General features: G+C 37.4%; 1 protein-coding gene across 4 annotated transcripts in view; it reads right to left on the minus strand.

The window, feature by feature from the left end:
* The window catches only part of Gyf (GIGYF family protein Gyf), a 75,864-nt gene that overhangs the window by 32,656 nt on the left and 30,135 nt on the right, over positions 1-13,073 (minus strand). For all 4 annotated transcript variants that reach the window (XM_083114951.1, XM_083114952.1, XM_083114949.1 and 1 more), the window contains exons 10-13: positions 12,794-12,963; positions 10,923-11,013; positions 8,405-8,536; positions 6,027-6,242 (exon numbers count right to left, since the gene is read on the minus strand). In XM_083114951.1, coding sequence (XP_082971077.1) covers positions 6,027-6,242; positions 8,405-8,536; positions 10,923-11,013; positions 12,794-12,963 — 609 coding nt within the window. The remainder of the gene's footprint in view (positions 1-6,026; positions 6,243-8,404; positions 8,537-10,922; positions 11,014-12,793; positions 12,964-13,073) is intronic.

Consider the following 13,073-nt stretch of genomic DNA (forward strand, 5'->3'; position numbering starts at 1 on the left):
CTTAATTTAACTTTAAATGCAAATCTGTTTGTTGTTCTTGGATTATTGTCATATTTGACACAAAATATATATACATATTGCATGGGCACATAATACTTAAGGAATTATATGTTGTTAACAATAGTGTACACAAAAAAAAACATTGATGTATAAAATATGTATGACAAGAGGATGCTTAGTAGTTAGTTATTCTTTTAGACTGATTGACTGATGGCCGAGTGCACCAACGAAAATCAAAATTGAAACTCAGATCGAGAAAGGATCATTGGAAAATTCCATTCCACGAAGACGGTTCAACACTTGATCGTGATCTAGGAACATCAAAATGAGTTTATCTTCTGATCGTCCATTCGCCACAGTTTTGCTGGATGTTCCTGGTTCGAGATGCCGACGCCGACTGCAGCCAGTTATTTTGAATAGAAAAAGAATGGAAAGTGATATCAAGTGCGTGCAAACGCTAGAGATTTTGGAGGTACAATGCTGATAATTCGAGAACTGTGTAAAAACTGCCAAAATAATAATAATAATTTGTGGTTCTGTGGTGCAAAGTCGTAATGTTTCTAAATATTTCCTACCCCAAAACACAAAACATATATAAATGTCATATATTGCTACATGGTGTTGGAAATATTTTTGCATAAATTTACGAAAATACATGTTACTGGCTATTTACATGACACGACAATATATAAGAATTAAGAAATGAAAAATTCAAATACCACAGACATCAGTAGCATCAAAATCGAATGCATATCGTAAGACATTAACCACTTGCCTGATTAACCCAAGTTAACTCGGAATTTGTTTTTGCTTTACATATTATTTACCAGAGTTATCTCGTTAAAATCGTGCAACTGCAGTGCACTTTTCTGCCTACCCGGACAGACTCGTTTGAGCTTTAAAAGCTGTTAATTCCTATTTTGGCCACTAGATGGAAGGTGTAGATAGCTTGTCGAGGTACTGCTGTCATCTACCGGATTCCCATGACACTACCTAGTTGTCACCTTTCCAGTGGTACTTGTGGTCGTTGTATGAGTGTAGTGCCAAAACTTACAGAGCATTTTTTGTGTTGTGAATACATTCTGTTCATGTTTTAGTGTTTTCCATCGTGTGAAGAACGACAAGATGAGTGACAACAAGCTTACAGACGAGACAGATACAGATAGTTGTGGTGGTGTACAGTCGCCTTCCAAAATCTTTGCTTTGGTATATCATTTGTTGGGAAAGGGGTACTGTTTGACAATGGACAATTATTATAACTCACCTCAACTTGCAGATCTGTTCATTTTGAAAAAGACTGATGTATTTGGAACACTGAAACGCAGTAGGAAAGGTACCACAGGCTCTAAGAACAGACAAATTGAAGAAAGGTGAAGAAGTAGGGTTGCAATGCGGCAAAGTGACAATCATGAAATGGAAAGATAAGAAGAATGTAACATTGTTGTCAACCATCCATTCTGTTGAAATGATGACTGTAACACAACGTCACAAAGCAAAAATTAAACCACGAGTGGTGGTCGATTACAACGACAAAATGGGTGGTGTTGATCAGCATCTTGCTTCGTACGCCACAAAAAGGAAGCGTGGCAAAAAGTATTATAAAAAGATTTTCTTTCATCTGTTGGATCTGTCTCTTTGGAATTCAACATTAAAATGTGAAGACATTTTATTTTCCACAGTTTATATGCTATTTTGAAACATTTGAAGTACTTTCCATGTATGTACGAGTTAACTCTGGTTAATAATTATGGAGGTTTTTTGAATAGTTTGGTAACCTTATTTGACCCCAAAAATAGAATTTCATTACTGTTCCTTAATTGCCGATATTGGTACATTACAAAGACACAATAAAAAAAATGTGTAAAATATGGACCATTTTTTGGAAAATAATGTGTCAGGCAAGTGGTTAAAGCATAACGAGCTAAGGTTCTGTCCCGTAGAAGAAGGTTCCATGCTTTCTCCTTCTCCTTTTGTGTTGTACCGTCAGTTCTTTTTTAATATTATTATTTCTCTACACTCTACTACATCCTTGTACTTGTCAACAAGGTTGATTAGTATATATCTCAAATTCAGAGAACTTTGCAGCCCAAATTACTTTCTTCTCCTACATGTTGATACTTAAATACATGACACTACTCTATGCGGTTCTTGATTGTAATTTGTTTTAGCCAACCAATCAGGTATAGCCTTACAAATTAATCTCGGATCAGTTGAACAGGATCTCGTGAACATAGTTTTTCGTTGGTGCAATGCAAATCTTTAAACCAAGTTCATTTAGAGTGGATTAAAATTGATCTCGCTCATCTGAACTTTGAAATAATCAGCGTTGGTGCACGCGGCTATGACTTTTATTATTTTACTTCACTTTTCTGCCACTTTTAGCTAATTGCGAAGATGTAAATGAATGCCGATACGATGAAGTAGATGAAGGGACAATCAGAAACACATACAGACAGATAACAGCAGAAGCCTCACGGACGGATTATACTGGCAGGGAGTCCAGACACCAGCGGCTCTTTACTGCAGTCCAAGGTGCACTACATGGCAGTGGCAGCTCGTGGTCTGGCTCTATGGATGTACACTTCAGTCTCGCGTCCAGAAGTGTTATACCACCACTGTGAAATACTCGCATCAGTTTTTTTGTACATAATGATGCTTATATATATTGGCAACCAAAGTTTTGATCACCTTTCACTGAAAATGAGGCTATGACACGAATTTTTTTACAAATTTCAAATATTTCTGAAATTATCCTGCCAATCACGAGAAGAGCGATGTTATTGTGTAATATGCAATTCAGCATTCGAAAACCTGATAAAATCACTCAAAACATAGAAATACCGATCTACAATATAAATACTATTGTTAGAGGCACGCATATTTCGTTTTTGACGAAAAAACGAAATTTGAAAAAACACATTGTAGTGTTAATTTTCATGTTTTTGAAAGGTGAGAGATGCATTTTGTGACCATATTTTGTCACGAAATAATGCGAAATGAACTGCAAAAAGCGAAATTAACTCTTAAACACGAAATTCAGGGTTTATTCACCGATGCGACACCTTCTGAGGTCTGAATTATCCTGAGAGTTATGCAATTCCCGGAAAATTGATTAATTCTGCTGTTAATATTGGAGAAGCAAAATTGGACTCCTTTACACAGAAATAAACTTAATACTATGATAACTACATAAATGTACTATTAGAAGTGAAATGTTAATTCTGTGGAATAAGTGTAGTTTTTAAATCAAATATATATAAATATAAATATATATATTCACAATTTTAAAACCAATATGTCTTTTTATATACCACTTTTCATCCATTTTTTCACCGCTATAACACCGATATTTAATTTTATTTACCGCTTTTGAACCTGAAATTGACACAGTTTTTGTACCAAAATTTTGCTTTTTTATTTACCAAAAATATGTGCCTCTAACTATTGTCGATTTGCAACATTCTTCGTGAAAACATTCCCTGGCTTTGCTGATATTAATGAACAAAGCGAACTGGCGTACACCAAAGAAGCCAATCCAACTAGCACATGGAGGAAATCAGTTGTGATCTATCTAGCCATTGTTTATTTCTAATGACAGACTGATCAAAGCAAGCAAATCAAGCGAAATCAAGAGAATAATAAATGTTAAAGAAAATTACAGTATTCACTCAGTCAACACTGCTCTGCTTCGTACTTCAGAATTTTTCCTTTCCTTCTGCCGTATCCATATACGGCATCACTTAAGTTGCTACAGGCTTTGAAGCTAACTTCCCTCCAAAAATTCAACAACGCTAAATATCAAGTCTCTGCTTTCGCTATGTACAGTTTTCCTATTCATCATGAAATCACACACTTTGCACTGAAACAGGTACGAGCTTTTGACAGCGCTAAACAATTTTACAACGCAGTAACAGACTATATACAATGCAAAACAACGGACTGATTGATGCACGCTTGATAATTCAGCTACTGCAGCAGAGACCGTTTCTTTTGGCCAAGATGCACTAAGCAAAGGGGCAATATCAGGCATGTTTAAAACACCCATCTCGCTTTCAGTTGCCCTCCTCCCTTTCCCCCTCTCATGATCAGGGCAGAATCGGAGGGACATTATACCATTGAAATTTCCCTTTTCTAAAAAAAAAAAAAATCCCTCAATTTGTAATGACGTATGGGTTGCCTCCACTCCGTCACACGATCTCCAATGGAATTGGTTTGCAACACTACATTTGCTAGCACACCAATCGCTATGTTCACGGCTTTCCTAAATGATGCAACCTCCCCTCACATGGCACTCAAGCTAAAAAAAGACCCAATTAGCATCCTGTACGCAACTGCTGGAACAGCGTCATAAGGAGAGAAACTAACATTGCGTTCAAGGCAAGAGTGCGGCTCGGTCTACGTGGGTTGATATCACTGATCGCAGGCTTCTCCGCCATCTCTCTTGGTGGAGAGGTGTGGGAACACTTGATGTTTCGAAGGAGATAAGAGTTCAATAAATAAGTATAATAATAATGATTTACATTACAGATTTATTTGGGTGCGCACGTGTGATTAGGCAGAAGCCGCTACTGCTACATGGAAAAAAACATCAATACAGTGGAACCCCGATTTTATATTTTCCTGCATCGTACATTCAACTCTGATGGTCCCAATGGAGCAAAATGTTATAAAATTTTCCTTGATTTTATATTTTCCCTCATTTTACATTTTAAATTCCTTGACCTTTGTCTTGTGTAAAACATAAAATCAAGGTTCCCCTGTATTTGGGTGTCATCAGAATGGCTCACCCTTTACACGCCTTATTCTTTTTGGATGAAATGACGCACATGTCTACTGAAAACAATGAGAAACAGATTATATCTAGGAGCATCAAATTTTTAAATTTGTGATATACATTACATAGCAGAAAATACTACGAATCAGAAATTTGCATCTACACATTCTTCAAGTATTGCATTTTTAAGGCAAGAATTTTTTTAAAACAGGTTTTCTTTCTTGAAAAATAACAACATCGAAGAATTCAGGTAATTGTCATGATCACAATGTGTACATGTGTAAATTTGAAGCAAATTCATTACAAGTACCCAAAAGATACACACAATTATGCTGATATCAATGGCAATACTATTACAGATACCAACAATACTAATGCTAATCCATTGCAATTATATGCATAAATTTGCCAGTTTTGCTTTAACATGTTCAAGAATCACAAAATATTTTTTTTTTTTTAATGCTGGTGGACAATATATGAAAATTTCAAATTTTGCATAATTTCCAGGACAATTGTATCCCACAAAAGGACTGCTCTCAACATTTGGGTGGTGCCTATGAAATACCCAAATCAGGAAAACTATCACCTAGCCTCGGTGAATAAATTAGAACCGATACTTTTGGAGAACATTGGTATCGATTCACTTTTAAGCTAATGTAAGTTTTTTAACAATAATGTTGCAATCTTTATACTATAATTTTCTATCCCTGAAGAAAGATTGAGGGTAATACAAAAATTAGGACAACAAAACAAAGGTATGTGTTATGAAAGTCTTGTTTTTTTTATTTTCCTATAGCTTACGGTTATTACAAGCATAAGAGAAGCATAAGAGAACAGTTTCTCATTGTGACGTTTCAGGAGAACACAGACATTTATATTCATTTTGACTAAAGATATAACAATGGTTAGCAATTTTTTAAACAAAAAGAATCCGTTATATAATGGATGTTGTCAATGTTACATTGACAACATTGCAAAACAACAAAATTGCTAACTATTGCTGTATCTTTAGTCAAAATGAAAATAAATGTCTGATGAAGGGAGCGTGTGTACTCCTGAAACGTCACAATGAAAAACTGTTTTCTTATGTTTGTAATAACCGTACACTACAGGAAAATAATTCTACAATGCAAGCAATGCGTACATACTAGAAAAACTTGTTTTTTTATACTGAATATTGCATCTTTTTCATCTATCACTGGGAAAAGCTTCAAGATAAATTTTTCAAACCAAGAGCAAGGAGTGCACAAACCTGTGACTGTGATGTAAGTGGACCATTGGTATGAGTGCCCAGTTGCCGCAAGAGAGACTGAATGGGGTCGTTATCACTCTTGGACACTTCCTGGGGAGGAACTGCGGGGGTTGCATTTGACTGCACTGCCATCTGTTGGATTAACTGTTGGATTGGATCAGTCTTTGTACCAGGTGCCGCTGACAGAAGGTTCTCACTAGGTGTCACTTTTGGCTGCTGCAAAGAATAAAAATTATTCTCACAAACACACACACAACACATGAAAGGCAATATTGACTGAATTTAACAAATTCATTACAAGAACTGGCATGTCTATTAATCCTAATACAAAATTTTGTCGCAAAAACAATACAATACAATGGGATCTGATTCTATGTTTGCGAATTTCGACATTAACATTCATTTGGTTGATTTGGTGTTTTTAAGTCCACTATATGCACAGTAAGGCTAATCAGGACTGGACCTACAGCTTGAAGTGGGATCCGAATCACTATGTGCCTCCACCGGATATCGAACCAAGGCCCCCTTGATTACAAGGCTACGATGCTACAACTGTGCCATCAGGGAGGCACAACATTCATTTGGCATAGTCCCAAAGTGGTAAATGTTATGCATTTGTCATCCCAAGTATGGCCGAGATCAAGAATATGTGGAGCTCTATACCTTTACATCACCAGGAAGACTTAAAAATCAATCTTAGCTATATTTCTCTTCTAGTTTATGATTATTACAAGCATAAGAACCCAGTTTTTCGTTCTAATGCAATTCTACAATGCAAGCAATGCGTACATACAAGAAAAACAATCAATCTTAGCTGTTGGCAAAATACATGTGCGCATGTGTGTCGAAATATCAATCAAATAAAGAAGTTAATTTTCAATGTAAATATTTATGTAAAATAATATATTCTTATTTCATCAGTTAATGTACAGTACTGTCACAGAGTGGCCACCATAGGACTCGATCAAATTCAAGTATAATTCCCGGTTTTCAAGAAGAACTTTCCAAAAATTCAAGGGTACAAGCAGATGTTTTCTCTTTCGTATTACAGCCTCTCACCACTCCCACGCATACACACACAACTATATTAACTATGTAAAAAGTGTGGGGAAAAAATTAGTTCAATTCAATATATCACAAATACAAGTTCAAAATATTTTGGGATGTATTGATCTACGAAAAATTGTTCATTCAAGTTCTAAGGTATCCTACTTTTTTTTTTCATAAATATGATCAGTTATAAATGGGAGAGTTGTTTGAGATGATGCATCCATTCTTGAAGGTTGATGAGGAGGACAGATGGCAGCATCGTCTACCTCATAGGAAGCTAGTGGCGCTGTCTAGCGACAGGTGTGTTTTTGATACTGGAAATGGCACAGTTTACATTGGAAGAACAGCATGTTATCCATTTTCTTCACCTGCATGAAGAAACACCCATCGATATTCATCTTCAATTGACCAAGACATGCTCTTGTGGTGTCATGGATGTTAAAAATGTGTGTTTGTAAGTGCTACATTTCATGAAAAGCTGAACGGCATGTGAAAACAAACCAAAAGAGCCTAGGCCACAAACCAGCAACCCGTTACCACCATTGCTGAGAAAATGATGTATGATGACAGGAAAGTCTTTATACTCTCGCACATCGTTATGCTAAGGGTAACACAGTACAAGCTATGAAGCTTTTTCGAGAACAAAGTTACTTCCAGCATTTCGAGACAAACGGCCGGAAAAGGCTGCAGCTGTGTTCTTTCATCAGGACAACGCACCTCCTCATCGCGCAGCCATTGTTCACACGTTTTCATTGGCTCTTTCCTGCACAAAAGGACAGTTTCCATGGTAACACATTTCCAAGCCGTTCTGCTCTTACAATCAGCAATTTTTAAGTATACAAAACAGACTCCTAAAGAAGCGTTTGCACAGGACATGCTATCGTGGTGCCAGTATTGTGAAAGATGTGTACGTCTAGAGGGAGATTATGTTGAGAATTGACGACAGTTTTAGCTTTCTGAGGTGAGTATACTTTTCAGAATAAATTAGGAGACCTTAGAACTTGAATGCACCCCGTATAAGAATTTCAAACTCAAATTTGCCTAATCAACTTGAAGATATCTTGCAACAATCTTCCGTCTATCCGGTAGATAGTTCTGCAAATGACACGAACACAGCAAATGGATTCAGAGAATTCTGTTTTATTTTCCACGCAGCTTTCTTTTCTTGGAAAACTTTGTTCAGGGCAAGTATAAATTCAATGGGATATGGATTAATAAAAGATGCAATTTTTCACGTCTACGGAGAAGAATTCATGCATAATTCACGGAGCCAATAATTCCCGCTGAGTAGCCACCCTGTGTAAAACAGTATTTGAGTAGTAAATTACCTGCTGCATTTGGTTGAAGAGAGCCATAACAGGATTGTTTTGCACAATGTCACTCTGCATCTTCATCTGCTGCATCTGCTGAACATAGGGATTCACTTCCAACTGCTGCGTCAGGAGCTGCTGCATTATCATCTGCAAAGGGAAATAACTTGAAGGAAACTGGCTGGTGTGCACAATGAGCAACTGTCACTAAGATTATAAGCACCTACAAAAAATGCTTAAAATTCCATGAATGACTCTCAACTGGAAGAGAACCAGTTTTGCACGTAAAATAGATTTTGTAACAGAAAACTTTGTTCTTAGTGGCTACATATAAATTCAGACAAGAAAACTTATGTCTGATAAATGGAGCGTTATTTATCCCGAAACGTTACAACAAAAATTGTGTTTATATGCTTGTAATAACCATGAACGACAATGCAAGCAATATTTACATGCAAGAAAAAACTATTCTACAGTTTGTCCAATGAGAATGTAAATGTTCTATCTCCAAATTGTAAACAAATCGAAATATTTTGGCTGTGATCTATTTAGGATGCAATTGTTTCTTCTCTGCTATCGTCTGATGCCCACATACAATCAATATTGATATATTGAGAGTTTTTTATTCCATCCACATAATATGGAGGCAGCTACAAGAATGCAAACTCCAACAGCCAATGAAATCTTACGACAATTTTCTCAACAGCTAGAAGTGCCATCCTACTATGAAATAAACCCCTTGCATTCTAACTTCATTCACTTGTGGAAGTTGTTTACCAGTAGTAGTGGTCTTCTTCGGTTCTTACTTTTGTTGTTAGCAGACAAAAAATTTGGATAACAGTGGAATCAAATGAGTTGGTTGATTTCCCAAAATATGACTGATATCGAATGACAAATTTACAATGAAATTGTTTCATCTCGTTTTCAGAATGCAGTGTTATATCTGGTAGTTAGACCACTGGCATTCTCAAATCAAAGTTAGTGTTCTATCTGAAATTTCGATTATTAATTACAGCATAAATAACTAATCAAACGACTACTTCTTTTGTGAGAGGCTTCAAATATATCAGCCTTTGCAATGGCTGTAACTTCCAGTGCAATGGCGACAAAGATCCAAGAGGCTTGTCCGGAAAGTAAAGATACAAACCAAAAATAAGATATAAAAGAAATGTATTGCTCGCAACTAAAGTTACACTTGATACACTGATACAGAGGCTATTTCTCTACATAAGTGCCACCATTGTCCAAACGTTTGTTCAGACGAGGAACAAGTTTTTGTATCCCTGAATCGTAGAAAAACCGTCACCTGCATCTGGAACCAAGTTGTAACTTCTTCCCTGACTTCATAGTCGTTGGCAAAGTGTTTTCCATCAAGATGTTTCTTGAAGTACAGGAACAAGTGGTAGTCGCTGGGTGCAAGGTTGGGGCTGTATGGCAGATGGTGAAGGAACTCCCATTGAAACTATGCAAGCAGATCCTTGGTGACATTCGCTGCATGGGGGCAGGCGTTGTCATGAATAAAGCAGATTCCACTTGACAACATGCCTCTCATTCTGGCAGTAGGTTTCAGCATTAATCGTTCTTCCAGGTGGCATGAATTCCACCAGCAGGATGCCGTGGCGATCCCAGAAAATGGTTGCCATCAGCTTGCAGGTTGAAATTGAAGTTTTGAATTTTTTGGCTTTTGGAGAATGGGTATGGCGCCACTGCAGTGAATGCTGCTTGGATTCAGACGTATGGTTTCATCACCTGTCACAATGAAGTCCAGGAATGCATCTCCCTCTTCTGCGTAGCAAGTAAGAAAGTCCAGTGCATATCCTAGTCGTGCACACAACTTTCTGTACCGTAACCCACTCACAACTTCATGAATAGTGGTTTTCGAACTGTCAGGAAATATAACACACAATTCTCGAACTGTCATCCGCCTATTTGCACACACGTTTCTTCAATACAATTGCGAAGGTCATCAGTGATCACGGACAGCCTCCCACTTCTCTCTTCATCATGAACATCATGTCGACCTTCTGCAAAGGCATGGCACCATTTCGCCACATTTTGACGATTCCCATACACAGTCACAATTTCTCGGTGGATCTCCGATGGACGCTTTCCTTGTGCCTGCAAAAACTTGATCACGGCGCGCACTTCGCACTTGGCGGGATTCGGTATCGCCGCTGCCATTTCCAACGCGTGTTCCTCGCACAAGACTCAGTGCAGCACTGACAACTCACTCCCAATCATCGTCGTATGGATCACGGTTACTGCCAGTGTTCCCAACTTTGGTACACATTTTTCCCCTAACATGCGAATGTGTTTGTATCTTTACTTTCCAGACAAGCCTCGTATATCATGTCAAAATTTAAAGGGCTCTCCTGCAAAAATTAAAAATTGGACAGAACATTTACATTCTCAGTGGACGAGTTGTCAACCTTATTATAATGCCAAGAAATAAACCTTTAGAGCAATTTTGCTCTAACCTCAGCGTTTGCCCTGACCTACAGTAAACAGAGCAAAATATTACAGACAATGGTCTCACCTGCTGCTGTTCAGGACCGGTTAACGTACTCCAATGTTCATTTTGCGATAATTTGCCTATGATAGCTTGAACTGCAGCAGCCTGCTGTTGCCTAGAAGAGGAAAATCTCATTTAATCCTGCATGCTGGGGTCAGCTGGAATTCTAAAAATTCAATTACATCTAACGAGATTACACTTGGGGGGGGGGGGGGGGGGGGGCTTCATGGTGCAACAGTCCTTTGAGGAAGGGAAGAAGACAATGGGCAATGCAAAGTCTGCATATTGACTGACAACTGGTTTTCTGCACCAGATTCTGCAATTTCTTTCAAGTGGAATTTTTGGTTCTAGTGAAAATTGAAGCCTTGACTGCTCGCACCAAAAGAAATAAAGCAGAACTCCATTACAACACATTTTAATCATGAAGAATTGCAAAATCTTATTTTCATTATTAGTACTTCTTCAAGTTCACTTCATGGAGTTAATCTTTAACAATTTCCTTTTTTTTGTACTCTTTTTATTATTTGTTGATATGTTAAGTGAAATTATGGACAATTTTGCTGATCTATCTCTATATAACCTGTAATTTTGCCATTTTGTTCTAACTTTTAACAGTAAAAAGCATAATTCATATACACTGATTTTTGTAAATGTCTAAATCTTTTTCTAAGTCAAAATATACTGCAGTAACCTGCTAACATACATTCATTAAAAAGGTTACTAAACTAGTTATGTCCTTTATAGAAAATCTGCAGTGTTATAGTGGTAGAATTATTGGCACTTGTAAATTTCATGTCGGCACTTCTATCGGTATTAGAAAAAAATTCATATTTGTCCATCGCTGGCATGTATAGTGGAATCTCAATTTTTATCTTTCTCGATTTCTTTTTCCACATTATATATACATTCTTATGGTTCCAACCTGTTTCAAAATTCACCTGGATTTTTAAGTATTTTGATCTTTATCCCCTGAAAAACAAAATCGAAATTGCATTGCACAAGGTGAGTCAGACAAATGGCTACACTTTTATAGTAAATGTAGGGTGTTACTGTACAATGTGAAGCATAGGTCCCACCCCAAAATTTTCAGGTTATTAAATTTCTAAATTAAGGATACTTTTCTTTACCTCCTGGGACCTGAGTAGCAAAATAGTTCTGGACTTTTTATGGGATGCAAAACTTGTCGATCCTGGCTCCCGAAGTTCGAAGTTTGATTCTGCCCCTGTAAGTTAAGTCCCAAGTTTCATTCTGCCACCCCAAAATGATGTCCTAAGTTTGACCTCCCCCCACCCTCAAAGTTAAGTCCCAAGTTTGATTTTGCCCCTCCCAGTTAGGGCCCAGGTTACGCCCATGATGTAGAGGGAAATGGTGAATGGTATGTTCAACTCAAAACTTCATTTTCTAATATACGATAAGCGTCACATGCCAGAGCTTATTTCATTAGATAAGATGGCACTGAACATGCAGCAAAAAGTTACTGTTGCAGCGTGGGCAATTGCATACCAGAATGATTGTGAGACTTGCGAGACATGATTTTAAACTAACATTGTGGAGAAAATGACTGCTTGCATCAAATTATTGTTTAGTTTAAGTCCATTGCTGTGCACATGGCCCTCACGATCATTCTAGTATGCAATCGCCCATACTGAAACTGTAACTTGCTGCTACATGTTCAGCACCATCTTGGCTAATGAAGTAAGCTCGGGCACAGGCACATGAAGCTTATCTGAAATGAAGTTTGACGTTAAACATACCATTTCCCTCTACATTGTACAGTAATACACTACATTTACTTCAAACATGTAGCCATATTTCTGACTCGCCCTGTATATTGCATTCTAAGTAATATACATATAACTTCTGCATTTGAAAAATGAATGAATAATGTTTCTAACCTGAGTAATAACTGCTGCTGAAGCAACTGATACTGGTACTGCTGCATCAACAGTGTTTCTTGCTCAGGAGTAGACAGTGGTGTGGAGGTTGCGGCTGTGCTAGGAGGCGTTAGTGATGACTGTACTGGTGTTACCACAGATGTGCTTGAAGGAACTGTAGGATCTGAAGCCTGCAATATTTTCAAAATAAATAAATATCACACACAATAGAAAATTTTAAAAATTTCCATCACAAAGTATGTGTACGTACACTTCTGTTCAGATAAAATGGAATATTCAT

Source organism: Lepisma saccharinum, chromosome 29, assembly GCF_977018435.1.
Source record: "Lepisma saccharinum chromosome 29, izLepSacc3.1, whole genome shotgun sequence".
Lineage (NCBI taxonomy): Eukaryota > Metazoa > Arthropoda > Insecta > Zygentoma > Lepismatidae > Lepisma > Lepisma saccharinum.